The 16,672-nt window shown below is 39.9% G+C and overlaps 1 protein-coding gene across 1 annotated transcript; it reads right to left on the minus strand.

Moving 5' to 3' along the window:
- Positions 1 to 13,741: 13,741 nt before the first annotated feature.
- LOC147622316 (glucan endo-1,3-beta-glucosidase 3-like) lies at positions 13,742 to 16,099 on the minus strand. Its single transcript, XM_086823417.1, has 4 exons — positions 15,874 to 16,099; positions 14,534 to 15,790; positions 14,324 to 14,351; positions 13,742 to 14,138 (listed from the first exon to the last, which is right to left on the minus strand). The coding sequence occupies exons 1-4, from the start codon at positions 15,959 to 15,961 to the stop codon at positions 13,964 to 13,966; spliced, it is 1,548 nt and encodes a 515-aa protein (XP_086679543.1). The 5' UTR covers positions 15,962 to 16,099; the 3' UTR covers positions 13,742 to 13,963.
- Between the last annotated feature and the right edge of the window lie 573 nt (positions 16,100 to 16,672).

The following is a 16,672-nucleotide window of genomic DNA, read 5'->3' on the forward strand; positions in this document are numbered from 1 at the left end:
GAGGTGGCACAAATCAAGGAGAAATCAGTGGGATTAGATGCTTGGCATCTCGTGGCTGTAAAACCTATAAATTGAGGCATTGGCCTAATGAGAAATTACTGGTTTTTGAGTATCCATGCCTACATTAAGCTATTAGATTAATTATGCACTAATCTCATCTTAATCATCTTTTAACCACCTTCTAATCATGTCGATCTTTGCATTTGATCTACCATAGTCCACTCTTGCTTGCATTTCAACAAATTACCTCTCTATTCGATGCTCTCTTAGATAATCATTTAACTCACTTGGAGAAATATTCTCCTCAACATCTAATACTAGGACCTTTATGTGCATGCTTTTTTCTTTCTTAACCATAGCCCTGAACCTTTGAAAGTGTGTAAACACTTCACTTTTCTCTTTTCATGAAGTAAACCCACACCTGTGGTCACATCAATGAATGATACATAATAGTGACATTGTTTGATTATGCCATCCCCAAACATAAAAATGCACCACATCCAATAGTCTTGATGCATATTCCTATCATGTGGAAATGCACGCTTAGACTATTTTACCAATTGGTATGCTTCACGTACTTTGTGCATTCTATCCTTTTTAAACTTTGGCAACCCTATAACAATGCTTTCGGCCTACATATTCAGCACACCCGATGGAATATTGATATGACCAATATTCTTATGCCAAATATTAATGTCTTCAATCAAACCTATACCATATGCTTATGCCAAATATTAATGTCTTAAATCAAACCTATACCATATGCTTATGCCAAACGTCAATGTCTTCAATCATACTTGTACCATGTGCAAACATTACAAGGCATGTTTACAGTTTACATCCAATATAAATATTCTGCCAATTCTATTTCCCTTTGTAACCACATGGCACTGGTTATTGAAATCTTCTATGTAACATCCATGAGGATTAAACCTCACTTGTTGAGCAAACCTTGCTCAACCATTTGTAATGTTTGGAACATGAAGTACCTCAGCCAAAGTACTTCATTTTGCCATCCTGTTTTATTAACCACATTGGTTAATATTACTCCGAATGTGCGACAACGTTTTCAAACCATGCTTTTTACTGTGTAAGGCACTTCATGTAAATGATTATGGGAAATCTCTGAGCTTACAACTTTTGTAATGTTAGAAGATTGTTAAAATCAAGCTTACGACCTGTATAATTGTGGAAGATAGTCAAAACTGAGCGTAAGACTTATGAATGCTTGTAGTATATACTAGACTACGAAATTAGCTTAGAGTAGCTTTTGGGCCCTCGAACATTACTTGGGTAGCTGGGCATTGTAAATAGGAGTCTTGTATATAAGACATTTTGAGTTATGAGAAAAGAGATAATCCCATTCTCACAATTGAGTTTGAGTCTCTTGATCTTGATTGATGCTTGCTTGTATGCTCTCTTTTCTTTGTTGCATGCTTGCTTGAGGATTGTGTAGGTGAGTTATGGTGTGTTGATGATACTTCTCTTCTCCCTCTCTCCCTCTCTCCCCTTCTCCCCCATGCTCTCACTCACCAAGGCATTAAGATAGAGGTTGGGCTTTCCATATCTCTCTCCTTTCCCCCCACCCACTTTGAAACCTTCCTTGATGCTAGTTCTCTTCCCCTCTCTCCTTCTCTCCCCTTCTCGCCCATGCTCTCACTCACCAAGGTATTGAGGTCGAGGTTGAGATTTCCATATCCTTGCTCCCCACCCATAGGCAAAGCTTCCTTGTAGTGACAATGGGGAAGGCAAGGTTAAGGACACTAGCTCTTCACAAGAGAGGGTTGCTCTACTAGGAGTAGCTAGACATGCAAGCCAGCTTGCATTCTTCTTTTTCTTCTCTCTATCATAAATGTTCTCAAATTGGTAAATATCCTTGTGATGCCTACGCACCACGGAAGTGCCTTAGCTTAGGACTCCCTTACTATACTTTACAATTGGAGTATTTTCATAGCATGGTTAGAATGTAAATCCACCAATTTGGTATTGTTTAACTCATGTTTTATTGTTTATTTTTTGGTTTAATTGGTTAACTCATGTTTTATTATTTATTTTTTGGTTTAATTGATTACCTTGGTGAAATGGAGCATGGAGAAACCCTTCAAGCTCAAGTTGCATGTGTTCAAGTAAGTGTTCTCTTCTATTATCTTTGATTTAAGTTCTTTTTTCTTACATTTGTTAAATTCTTGAGTTTTTATTCATTTTGAGCATTAATCTCAACATTAGAAATTATAGAAACACCATTAAGTACATTGAGCATACCATTAAGTGCATTGAGCATATCATTAAATGGATTAAAAATAGCTAAAGCATCCTATCAAATCAAAAACCCAAAAATGCACCATTAGGCAAGAATTAGAGGAGCAAACCTAGATTTTTTTGGCCAAAATTCTCTCTGGTTTGCATGTGTGCGTGCTTGACTGAGTCTGTGAATGTATATTTGCAAGTAAGAATGCATGTTCCTATGTTTGACAGGGAAAATCTCCAATCTTTATAAATGACCATAATGATAACAACGGCTAAAAATTGAACCATCACGTGGCCCAAACTTCCACCACTGCACAGTTGGTAGACATGTCAAACATACGCATACCGAAGTGGAAATGCCCATTCTCATCATCTGGGAACACACGTCTGAGGAAAACAGGAAACTAACCATGTACGTTCTTATCTTCTCTAGCCAAGCATGTTCGCACATTCCCACGCACGTTCCAAGACTTCCAAACGCACGTTCTCAAGTCCAACAAGGACCTGGCCGTGCATGTTTCTATCTCACCTAGCCACCCATGTACCCAAGTGGGAACGTACGTTCTCAACTTCTGAACCCATGTTCACAAGTCAAACAGGGACTAACAACTTAAAATCCAATTGAATCTTGAGAACATACATTCTCAACTTTTGAACCCATGTTCACAAGTCAAACAGGGACTAAAAACATAAAATCCAATTGAATCTTGAGAATGTATGTTCTCAATTTTTGAACCCATGTTCACAAGTCAAACTAGGACTAAAAACTTAAAATCCAATTGAATCTACAATTTCTAATTCCACCACACGTGACTTGGGGTTGAGCATAGTGTGCTCTAAGCGGATCACCCTTTCATGTACACAAGATCTGGAAGGATTTTTGAACTCAATCTCCCACTAGAAGAGAGTGCCTCAAACAATTTAGAATTGAGAGCACCATCTCAAGAGGAATCATTACACACTCCATAGTCCCTGGGACCTCCTACGAGCCAAGTAAGCCTAGTGAGATAGAGTATTCGAGCGTTAGAAGATGCTAGCTTGAGCAAGGACTATTACTGGAAGCCTATCACACTGTAGAACCTCGTATGGACCAAGAAGTCAGAGTACTTGTTAACACCCCTACAACCACTTAGAGAAGTTGTAGTGTATGCATTCTTTAGATAAAATTTAGTCTATATGTTTTGATGAGTGTAATCTCGTCGGCATATTCACATGTTGAAATTTTTTTCTTTAGAGTTCAACGAGTTTATCTTGTTGTGTTCAGATTAAGAAAATTTGGATTCTTCCTTTGATGGCATTAGTTCCGTCCTTTAGGTGATTTATATAGTTCACCTGATGGTTTACGGATGTACACATGTGACTCATCGAGACGTTAATGACTCTCTATGTTGATATGGGTTACTCAGGACACCGATAATACCATGTGAAGATGTGGGTACGTCGGGTCACCGATGGATACAGGTCTGGTTCCTACTGCTGTTATAATGCCATGTTTTCCTACTTTATTCAAATGGTTTACAACGAGAAAACTACTTTGAGTATGAATTCCTATGATCATTCGTAGTCTAATGGACAAACATATCGTATGAATTAGATTGTAGAGGATATGCTTCGTGCATATGACTGTGGAAAATCATCAAATTGGGAAAAGTATCTTCCAATGATGGAATTTTCTTATAACAGTTCTAAACATATGGCTATTGGATTTAGTCTGTTCATACTTATGTATGGGTATCCACCCAGGGCATCTATTGATGTCGGTCTTAAGGACATTGAGCTTGATGCATCGAGGGATTTCTTGCATGATATGCAGGAAATGCTGACCGAAGTTGGGATTCTATCAAGAGTGCTAGGGAACGGTTTTTTACTGATAGAGGATGCTCACCTCGATTTTTTGAACCAGGAGCGTTGGTTTATTTTAAAGTTCCTAAAGATTCTCAAACTTTGTTTATAGGAAAATGCTTGAATTTTTCTCCTAGATATCGTGGTCCATTTTGAGTTATACATCGTATTGGCACAGTTGCGTAGTATGAACTAAAACTACCTCCACATGTTAGAGTTCATCAAGTCTTTCATATCAATAGATTGAAAGGGAAACTGGGAGGTGAGGATAACACAATTACTCCTCAAGAACTTGTTGAAGTCGAAGATTTATCCTATGTTCCCCATGAACCTGATAAGGTACTTGAATTCAGGGAAAGGAAACTTTATAGTTGACTAATCCCCCTGTGGTTAAATTTAGGTGGAAAGATTGGGAAATAGAGGATTCGACTTGGGAGTCGATTGAGAATGTTCAGCACATATTTCTTTCTTTTCATTGTAAGAGTGTAATGTTTTGAGAGAGGGGAAGTATGTTATATGGACATTATGTGTGCATATACTAAGAGGCTAACCCACATTAGGCTTGTGAGCATGGGAGCATGGAAACAAGCTCTAATGGAGCATAGGTTAGGACTACCCTTAAGGGTTAAGGTTAGGGTCAGGCATCCAAGGGTCATACATGTGGGAAATGGAGAGTAAAGAGTCACTTGAGGGCCCTCCTATATAATAGGGGCACACTCAAGGGAGGCTAGCCTGGGCTAGGTTATGATATGATATTCAAGGGAGGCTAGCCTGAGCTACGTTATGATATGATGTTCTCTTGTATAGATGATTATATCTACTCACCTACCATTTCACTCTATAGCTACATGCTGGTTGGATTGGAGTTATACCTCTTGATGGTATGGGACATCAAGGTAAAGGTATGATGTACGTCATTATAATTCATGTGTACATCTCTTGGGCTTGGGGGTGGTCGGGTGGATGAGTTTATGCCTGATTTATGTATGTTTATGCATAAAAATTATCTAGAGAGATCTTAGGGTTTTAACAAAGGGTTTGCCAAAATTATGGAAATACGGTCCATAACCATGTATCAATCGTATCTTCAAAAGCAACTTACATGTAACCTAGGAGAGGTTGCGCATGTGGTGGTAGTAGAATATGTTGATGTGACCCTATATTTATGTAGACAAAATGTAAGGTGTTGAGGTCATATAGCTCACACCTTTCTTTTGTTTCACAACCACAATCAATTTTAAGTATCTACGTGTGGCTACTACTACAGCTAGATCAAGTATACATTACCATGTTTCAATGAGAAAAATCATGTGTTACCCATTGAAAGCAAGATATTATCAAATTAGGATAGCTAGAAAAAAGGAAACTTATTGTAGAAGTGTGTATTTCTAGTAGCAGAATTGTAGCAAAAGTGTGTATTTTCTACTTTTGATCACCAAACACCAAAGGAGTATACCTATGTCGAATTGGCATGAAGCATGGATCTTTCCACCAGAGATCGGGGATTCTCATGCTTGGTGAGAAGGTACTTCCACCATGCAAGCTAAATTCCAAAGTCTTTAACTGAATCCTATTTCTTTCTCTTCCACTTGAGAGGTAAGAATTAGATATTCTACATGCTCTCTTCCTCTTGAGAGGTAAGAGGTAAGAGTCTAATATTCTACATGCTCTCTTCCTCTTGAGATGTAAGAGTCAGATATTCTACATGTTCTATCAAAAGCAATGAACATTAAACATGTATAAATTAAATCTTTATTTTGCAACCCTAAAAAACCCTACATATCACTGTTAGTATACACTCAATGCCCGCCTCTCTCAACATGTATCTCGCGTCGATGTTTGGTGCATATTTATAAAGGCCCCCATTAGAGGAGAAACCATTGGTGCACATGTCTTGTTGTTGGTGGGACCCTATCTTAGACACTGATGGGATCGTTGCCCAGGGCTCTAGATGGGGGGTCACAAGGGGACCAGTAGAAGTAATAGCCACCCTTGGCGAAGAGGCTACAGCCCCCATCCCAATGGTATGGTTTCATTAGTGGACGGTGGAGCCACATTGAGGATGATGAACTGTGTCTATGCCACATAACTGCCCATGTTGTATACGTGCTTACCACACAACCTGCAGCACTATATTTGGACATAGTTATTATCACAAGCTAAGGTATCCAATGCTTATGAGTATCCATACCCCTCTACATTAAGTACATCCTTCATCCAAAGTCTATCTAAATCACCATCTAAGCTCTACTTGAGAGTGCACGGGTGGACAGCACAATCCCATTGTACCTATCTCTATTTATTGCATTGTATATTGCACTTTGTTTTGCTATCTATCTTTCCATTGTGCTTGCTAAGGTAATAAAACTATTCCATTTTAGACCAAATTTACAAACTTGCTTTTTTTTAAAGTTAAAATACACCTATACATGTGTGAGTCATGAAAATCAAAACTCATGTGCTATCTTAAGAATTCCTAGGCGACCTACTCTAATGTCCCTTTCATCCTCTGGTTTGTGAATAATAATGTGTATTTGGATTTTCCCCTTTCATCCTTTAGTTTGTGAATAGTTATATTGTATTTGGATTTTCAATGTTTTCAAACATGCCAATGCAAGTCCTCAACGAAAGACAAAAAACAATGTATCTATGTTATTTTTATATTGGAAAACAAGTTCATACTTCAGAGACCAAATGCCAATTATAGTCCCAATGTTATTGTTAAAAACCACCATTTATTTTTTTCATAAAAATAAAATGTGGAATGTGTAAATCAACTTCACAAAAACATTAGTGTAATGTCATAAGGCCTATCACCGTCACAAAAAATATCAAAGTAGATACATCCATGCAGTTTTTGTGACAACTTTGAAGTTATTTAAGTTATTTACATAACTATTCGTCGTAATGAAAATTCTTATTAGTGTAGTAGAATGGTCAAGGGTTTCAATATTAAACCGTTGTGCTCATATTCTAAAAAGGCTTTAAAATATCAAAGACGACTTCTATCATGATGTTATTCTCAAGACATCAAGATTTACCACAAAGTAGAAGAGTAAGCCAAGTACTATGATCCTCAACTACCTCTTGATGTGAAAAGGTAAGAGGGTAACAAGGACCAATCGTGAGGAAGTAAAAAATACTAGTGTTCATAGTTGTGACAATATGATCAAAAGGTAAGAAATAAGGAGCCAAGGAAGTTGAAAGGGGATGAAAAATGAGCCAAGTAATGAACCAATTTCCAACATAAATGTGATAATACTTTACTGACATATAATATGAACAAGGTCTTTGATTCTTGCACCCATCATCCTCACGAAACATTAAGAAGTGTATTCCTGACAGGAAAGGGCAATACGAATAAATTTTCTTGTGGACAAAATTCATTTCATATGTGTAAGACATGAGACATGTGAAGAAAGATTGTTTGTTTCAACATGTATGTGCAAACTAGTACATCTTAGTTGTTGATGTGTAACTACATGTAATAGAAAAAGATTGTTTGTTTCAACATGTATGTGCAAACTAGTACATCTTAGTTGTTGATGTGTAACTACATGTAATAGAAAAAGATAAAATTACTACATGTAACTACATGTAATAGAAAAAGATAAAATTATTGACCTTAAAATGGATAGGTAGGATGGAAACTCTATAATGAAACACCAACAACCACTTTCTTTTCTTGTGAAAGAACATCTTTAACTCAAAAAATCTAAGACAAATATAATGCTAGATCATTCAAATCATATGGGCTTAAGGAATGTGTATTTTAAACACATCATAAAACGTGGAAATGTAAAAAGAGGGAGACATCAAATATATTTTGTTATTCAAATATGGCATATAATCGTGCTTTTTTCAACAAGCTATGCACATTTATTATGCATTATCACCATGTCGCATGCAAGCATGTGCGTGCACGCATACACCACAGAGAGAGAGAGAGAGAGAGAGAGAGAGAGAGAGAGAGAGAGAGAGAGAGAGAGAGAGAGAGAGAGAGAGAGAGAGAGACCATAACACATGATTCGACAGGTTAAGCATCCGACCTTAAAAAATATCATTGGCATGGTATAATGAACTTACTATTTGTTAGGGCCCCATGATATAGGTGCTTCTATCTATACTAAAACTAAGGTAACGAAGAAAACCAACTCACATAGGTAGTGCATGTCCTCTTGACATTGTGCTGTGATTTGATGAGATAAGTACAATTCTCCATTTTGACAGGGAAGCGTTCATGTTAGTAGAGACATGGGTATTATGATGTGAAGTGTGAGTTGATAATAACAAGGTATATTCCTCGATGTTTTAATAAGTAACTTATTCTTTTGAAGAAGGACTAATGTTATTGAAGCAACCTTAGAGGTTTTTGAAGGATATGTCTTTACATTTGTGGATGGCTAGGTGGGTGTGGTGGTAGGGTAGGCCTTAGGTTAAAAACACATAAAATGGGTAGCCTACACATTTGTTATAAAGTGGGGGGCACGCACACGTGCCCACATGCATGCATGCGTGCGTGTGCGTGTCGGATGCATGGATGTGGGTGCCCATGTACACACATACATCATTGTTTGTATGTATGTGTATCCATATTCATAAATTGATACATTAGCTCAAGCATGGTTTTGTATCATGTAATCTAACCAAGTTGAAGCTATGTACTTACAAGGAAATCGAAGACCTAACAAGAGAACAAATCCTATTTTTATGTGCAAGGCTAGAATCATCAAAAGAACATTTAACCTAGACCTCAATTGAAAAAAAAAAGCACACACATTATATATCAAGCAAGACATTAACTTAGGGTTTCCAAGACAGCATCTCCACAAAGAAGGGGGAAAAAAACAATCCAACTTCATGCATAACTTTCAAAATCCACTAAAATTGGGTAGGTATTTACTAGTTTGCATTGGTGCTTGAAAAATATCCCACTTTGGTATGATTTCACCTTCTTATTTTTAGGAATAAAATCCACTAAAATTAGGTAGGCATCACTAGTTTGTTCATCTTTGCATTGGTACTGGACAAGTACCTAGGTTTAGGACAATTCAACATTTAAAATACACTCAAATTAGAAATTTGATGATTTTTCAAGAAGTTTAGTTTTGAATTTCCATGTGTACTTTTGCTACCTTAAAAGGGAGGGTATTCCACCATCTCTTTATCTCTTCTCTATATTATTATCTTAAGGAAGAGTTTCAAAAAGTTACCACATGGCACGAATTTGGAGGTTTAGGAAGAGGAGGGGGAGTTTCGAGGAGGTTGGGGCTAGAATTTGATTTGGGAGGTTGGAGACGTGCAGAGCACAGGTCAGCCGACTAGCTGGTAGAAACTTGATGATTTATCAGGAAGTTTAGTTATGAATTTCCAGGAGTACTTGCTACTACCTAAGCTTTTTTTAAAGGGAGGGTATTCCACCATTGGTAGAAAACAAGTCGGCTCTCAACTGTCTCTGACGAGGTGAACACCGCTCTCTCTCTCTTTGTTTTCGGCCCTCCTCGCGATCGCTCTCCTGCGCTTTGTGTTCACCTCTGCGTTTTGCATTCTTTGATGACACGTGTCAAAAGGCTTAAATCTTCTTTAGCGAGTTTAAAACCTTGAGGAATGGAGGTAGCGTGCGAATTAAGAAGAAGAGAATGTAGGAACTACAAAGGTTTTTTTTTAAATTTTTTTAAAAAAAGAATGGAAAGGCCTTTAGGGCCTAGGGCCATGTGCGTTGTAGATAAATTAATATGAAGGCCTAGTACAGACGCTTAGTAATGTGGCATGTAGCAAGAATCTAGTTGCAGACAGCCCTCCCCCTGTGTACAGAGATTAGGCGAGGAAATCGACGCACCGCTACTGGACACCATCATTCACTTCTCATCAAAGCTCGCTCAGTTTTTGCATTTGAATTTTGTACACTCCCGCATCGATAGCGTATCTCGCACGTAAAAATGTGCCTCCCCCCCCCCCCCCCCCCCCCCCCCCCCCCCCCCCCTTGGAATCGTAAAATTTTCATTTCATTGACCTTTTTTTGGAACCATCATCCATGATGCAAATACTCCCTCTTTCTCTCCCTCTCTCCAAGGTGAGCTTTGTATTAATATATATGTCACATTTTTTAAATGAAGAGATAAAGGTGAGCTTTGTATCAATATATATAATAATTGAGATTTAACCAAACGAAAAGCTTGCTTGATACCGCCTCATCATCGCCAGTATCAAGAAAAAAAAACCGTCCTTTAATGTAATTTTCATGACTCAAATTGAGAGAAACCTATTGTAATTCTTTGTAGCCTTGAATTAAAAGAATCGAAATTTTGAAGTTTTAGTTATAAAACCAACGAACTTATGTATTCTTTCAATAAAAATCGATTCAGCTTGAAGGCCGTCCTTTTTTTCACTCGCTAGAGAAAAAGTTTATTTTTGGCACTGATCATTGCTATCGTACATCAACTAAACCTCAACAACATCTACCATCAAGTTACAACAATGTCCCACACAGACTAACATAGTCTACACAATTAGGTGATCCTCATTAAAGCTCAATTCCAATCCCGCTAGTGCCCTACAAGACTTGCTAAGAATATCACTTTCAAGCAAGACAGCAACAAAGCTTGATTTTTTATGGGCATCATTTCCCTTCAAAATTGACAGGTTTGGTGAAATATAGCAAGTTTTTTTGTATTTTAGTATAATTTTTTATGGGCATTTTAAAAATTTATAAGTATTTTATGTCCAAAATGCTAAAAACCAAGCGTGACTCGCCTGTCAAAAAGCAACTATAGCAGTGACTATCCAATTGAAAAAGAGCATTAAATGCTACCTTCTTTTTCTAATGCAACTATTACTTTCGTATTATTGTTCTTTCTTTTTCTCCCCTTGATTTATACCCACACCTTTTTTTCCGTACCCTTTCGTGGAGTGGGGGAGGGATAAGTTCAAAACCCATGACCTCAATTTTTGAGGCTCGCACCCTATTGTCGGGTTGTTTTTCCACAGATGTGTTATTATTTATTCTTAGGTTTACATACGTTCACATTTCTCAACCATCTTAAAGAGTTAGGTTACCTGGCCTGTGTTGAGTTTGCATCCAAATGGTGAATATTTCTAAAAGTATCCTCATCTCTATGAATCAAAGTCATTCCTTCGTTGCATAACGATCGTATTCGGGACATCAGTGTGTCGTGGCAGCCAATACAGTATCCTCTCCTTGAGTAAAGGCGTAATCCAATCCGTTGGCCCACGCCACTATGATTGGTACTCCGAGTTGGCGTTCTAGTTTGGGTGCTATGCCTTCCAGGTCCATTTTTATTATCTCTGTGGTATTCTAAATAAATTGTAAGTATTCATAACCAAAGTCTCTCAAAATTTACAAATTTTGAAATCTTCAACTCTTAAATTTTGGAAATCTTCAGCTCTCAAAGCTATTCCTTAGTAATACTAAATAAATTGAAAGACCAAAGCCTCTCAAATTTTTGGAATTTGAAATCTTCAACTCTTAAATTTGTAGGTAGTGAGTGCAAACACACAAAATTCTATTTCACAACATGATGTGGACTCACTACCTATATAACAAGCTATGCAAAAATTATGGATGCCTCCAAATGAGATCAAGGTCAACAAAAATGTTTTGTGCTCTCATTTTTCTCCATTTCTTTCATTTTCATCGCAATGTACTTGCAAAGTAGTTCTCATTATTTTTAAGAAGATTGCTTGGGGACATCTTGCTTGGGGACATCTTGCTTTATAGGCAAAGCCAAAAGGATAGATGCATTGCTTATTCCAATTTTAAATTATGTGGATGTGTATTTAATGCCGATCTTATAACTAAAAATGTATGAAAATTCATTCCTGAAAATTAGGTCTAAGATAATCCTTGGCTAATTCTCTATAATTTTAATCAAAAAATAGACTATAATAGGTGTGAGGAAAGAATTGAATTGAAGAGAAGCAACACTTGCTAACACATCATCCCTTTGCCTAAATTATCATTTCTCACTTTTCCTATAGGTTTGTCTAAATTATCATTTCTCACTTTTCCTATAGAAGTAATCTCCCTCTACTTTTCCTATAGAAGCAATTTCCCTCTATTGGAGGGTCTAGCATGACATTGAATGCATTCTAGCACCCCTTCATTTAAAGACCCACATATCTAAATGGACCCGCAATGCATGTTTAAGAAAGTTGGCAAATGCACCTTTGTCACACCAAGCATCAGTGCCAAGGCTTGGAAAAAGATAGGTTCCTTGTACCCTACAACCTCTTCGACTTTTGAAAAATATCATTTTCACATCGACAAGAAATAGTTCAAATTTATTCTAAGTACAACAAACAAATTATTCATGCTTAAAATTTGTCAATCTCCTCTTCAATCTTCAATCCATATAAAATACGATTTAATGTAATGTTCTTAAAAAAAAACTTTCCATGACACTTGCGATTTGGTGCACATTTAGGGTCTTTACACATCATAAACTACATTTCCTCCCAACTTCTTCAAGGAAACCCTACCCAAGCTCATGGAGAGGGAGGGCCTTTACACACTCCCCCCCCCCCCCCCCCCCCCCAACCCCCACTTTCTACGTTTTAAGGGAAATGGTAATACCACATTTTGTGGGAGATTTGCCTTGGCCAAGCTTGTGCGCGGAGTGTTTTTCTCAATGATCTCCCTACCGACAGATTAAGGTTTTAATTTTTCAATGAGCGATGCATCCCTCGGTTTCAGCTCAGCTCACGTGCCTAACACAATCAGATTTTCCTCGAGGCAATTGTGTAACATAGATTAGAAAAGACAAAAAGGAGAGCGACAAAGTGAAACAACCTTATAGGTTTTTTTGCTTGAGGCCAAGGTACCTTGAAGGTCTTCAATTTTGAACTCCAAGAGTAGGGTTGCAAATTTCAACCCTGTGTGAAACATATCAATACATCATAATGTTATTGCACAAAGATCATGGACATTTTTTAAAAAAAAGGTTTGGCATGATAATAATGTTATCAAAGATGCCACTTCCTTTTCAAGGTCCCCACATTTTTTGGGGGGGGGGGAGAGTAATTTAATCATTTAGGTGAAAAGGTCGTGGAATTCGGGAAGGCTGTGCACAGTCGAGGAAGGTGGCAGGGAGACTTCCAGACGGCGCGCTTTCCCAAAAAGCAACAAGGCCAGATGAGAGCGCGTCCGGGCTCTTAGAGCAGTTTGAACACTTTTTGAGGCCTAAAAAAATTCCCTTTTTTTAATCTCAAAAAAAAGGCTCAATTAAAGAACGGCAGCTGTTCTCTTCCGTGAAAAAAGAAAACCAAGCATTTTTTTCTCACCTTGAGTCTTTTAAGGAGGACCCCAGCTTGTATTTTGCAGTGCATGCATTTAATAATAATCGCCATCGAATATAAATAAATAATTGGAGCACCCAAAATATTCCCCTGCTTCAAACTTTACAAGAGAGAATCGAGACCGTTTTTTTAAATTCCAGGCAGTGATTTAATGCAAGCTAAGCAATTACTTAACAAGAATTAAGGCATTAATTAAACACAAGTTAAGCGTTAATTTCGAAATACAACACAGCCCAACCAATAAAGCACTTTTTTTTTTCTTTCTTTGCAAAGGTGGACACGGTGTGAACCTCGCTGAACTTTACAAAACACTGTTACAGGGACCCAAATCGGGCGCTCTTTTTTCCACTCATAATGCATCATGATTACACCAAAAAAAAATCATACACAAAGAGAGATACATCAACGATGCAGACGGCATCCCCCTCCCGCCCAAAAAAAAATAGAAGAAAAAGAGGGGGAAAAAGAAAAGAAAAGAAATGTGTCCCGTGCAGATCTTCTTCTTGTGCTTTGGACAGCCCAAAAAAATATGTCGATTTTTTGTGTCGCTCGCCCGCATTCAAAATTGAGCTGTGATGCCCAATACAAGGAAAAGCGATGCCAAAGTGAAGACAATATGCAAGTAAGATATTGGCGCATTGTGATTCACTGAGGAGGTTGTGTTGGTGGAGTTGCCATTGTCCAACGTGGAGTTCGTGGTGCCATTTAGAGTTACGTTGGAAGTGCTGTTGGCGCTGAAACATGGAAACCCCCAACTTAGGACAAATAATTATTACTGTAGCAGCTTAGGAAAGAGAATTCATACATCATGAAATGCAAATTCTGAGGTCTATTAAAACCCTAGCATTACGTTAATTCCGAGGGCCAAATATGCCCACATACTAATTTCCAGGGGCGAATAAGGCCGAGCCTGACATACCTTCCTGGGTAGACGCAAACACCAGTACCTGTTTGATCACAAGCAAAACATTACAGTCAAGACCCCTTCCGTGTTTTGAATGCTTCACTGCAATACACCATGTGAATTCACTATGATGCCAAACAACATTTCTAAAGCGGCTAATTCAACGAGTTCATACAATGTAGCCTTAAAATTAAGAGACAAGAAAAGATTAATCAGCCTTCTTACTGGGATTAGTGGTTGAGACTGTAGCTACCCCATTGAAATCGCAGCTCCCATCGACCCTGTTGTTATCTTGGTAATAACTGTCGAAAGCAAAGGAGGCATGCGACTGCACTGTGTCCGGCTCGTAGCAGAGCTGCCCAGGCTGGATGGCGGAGCAGTTCGCCCGCCCGATTCCACATGCCCAGTCGAGGGCAATCTGCAGGGCATCCGAATCGGCGCCCGATTTCGCAACACAGTAGAGCTGAGTGGTGGTGTCGTTGGCCAGCAGCGGCCCCGAATTGCTCAAGCGTAGCAGATAGACGGGCGTCAGAGTGGACGCATTAAAGAGCCCATAATTCCTCTCGGTGGCCGAACCCACCATTAGATCTTCATTGAAAAGCTCGAAAATGTATGTGTTGATGGTGGCCTTGGGCCTCTTGGGCGTCCCCGTGCCGTTCAGGATGTGGGCGATCAAGTTGCTGTTGTAAATAGACGCGTTGTCGTCCGTGGCATCGGTGTCCGTCTGGTCTCCGGCAGAAGGCCAGCCGGACTCCGACACGACAATGGGGATCTCGCTGTGGTTGAGCTGGGCGAGGGCGAAGAAAGCAGCGTCGAGAACGGCATCGAAGAGATTCCGGTACTGGTAGAGGGTGTTGGAGTCCGTCACGACGTCGCCGGGGGTGATGGGGTTAAGGAGTGCGTAATCTAGGAGGATGACTCCGTTGCTGGACTTGTAGATGTCGTAGGAGTAGATGTTGAGCATGAAGAAGGAGCCGGTAGAAGAGATGAAATCGAGCATGGGCTGGAGGACGGAGGTCCAGCTCTTGTTGAAGTGGGCTTGCGAAGGGGGAAAAGAGTCTAGAATAATGGAGGGGTCGTGTGAGGTAGAGATTTTGATGTTGGCAGAGAGATTGGAGGCAAGAAGGGCGGAGCGGAGGAATTTCATAGCCGGTACTAAGACAAGGGCGGCGTTGGGATCAGACGTCAGAACCTGGGTGCCTACGCAGATGGCCGTGATGTTGGTGTTGGGCAGGTATGCCAGGACATTTGTCTTGACCCAGTTGGCGGCGCTGGCGTTGGATTCCCCCACGCTCAGCAGCTGCGTGTTCGGCACAGTGACCATCACTTGGATGCCCGTGTGCGCCAACGCCTGCAGCACGGATGCGTTGGCGTCGTAGAGGCGAACGTTGCTGATCGACTGCTGTCTCAGGAGGTCCACCACCTGCTGCGGCGACGGCGCCGCCGAGAACTGCGTGCCATAATTGACACCAACGAATCCGCCTGCAGAAAAACACAGGTTAAAGACCATCACGCACGAATCTGAGCAAACATAGCAAACTTGAACCAAAGAACGGCGCTCTCACCTACAGAAGCCCTGATTAAGCTCAATAAGCAGCTGCAGAGCAGCAGCAGACGAGCTGCGAGCGGGCTAATGGGCGGCAGTGTCTGCATGGCTGGGCGCAGGGGGGCGGAGCCGTTTTAAATACGCATCATGGAGACAGGAGAGCACATCAAAGAGAAAGGAGGCGAAGGGGAGATACACCCACGCTGTAGACAGGGGCAAGTGTTAAAAGAAGGAAAAGAGAGGATAGGGTGAAAGAGGGGTTTTAGGGGAGAGGACGGCGCGGACCCGCGCCCTTCTCCTGCTGGGTAAGCCGCGCCACGTACGACGCACACTCCACGCTGGCAGTCTCCTGAAGCGTCATCATAACACGTTTCAATTTAAACATTTTCGTTTTTAAATTAAGGTTCTACCCATAAGGCAAAAAGCAAATGTTATTTGTAACGTGTGGCCCAAAATGCAAGATTCCTCACATCTGGTCATAGTTGTTGTTGCCAATCAAAGAACGCCCCCTAACATCGTGGCTTTTAGTGCACCCAAAAAAAAAAGGGTTGGGGGGAAATGCTATTTTCTGACAAAAAGCTTGGCATGCCATGTAAGCATATGGCAAATCAGCCTTCTACTCCCGAGTCCCCGCACCTCTCGAATCCACCCTTACTGCACTCCACTTGCCAAGCAAGAACCAAGATTCTTAAGTAGACTAGAGGGCTGACCCGTGTTTCGCACTTATATAATTCCCAGCTTGATATTTTTCCAATTCTACCCCTCCTTGGACCTCCAAACTACGTCCCGAACCTCCAAATTCTTGCTAGGTGATAGCT

The sequence above is a fragment of the Cibotium barometz genome, chromosome 29, assembly GCF_041138505.1.
Source record: "Cibotium barometz isolate CiBa-2024 chromosome 29, ASM4113850v1, whole genome shotgun sequence".
In the NCBI taxonomy this organism is placed as follows: Eukaryota; Viridiplantae; Streptophyta; class Polypodiopsida; order Cyatheales; family Cibotiaceae; genus Cibotium; species Cibotium barometz.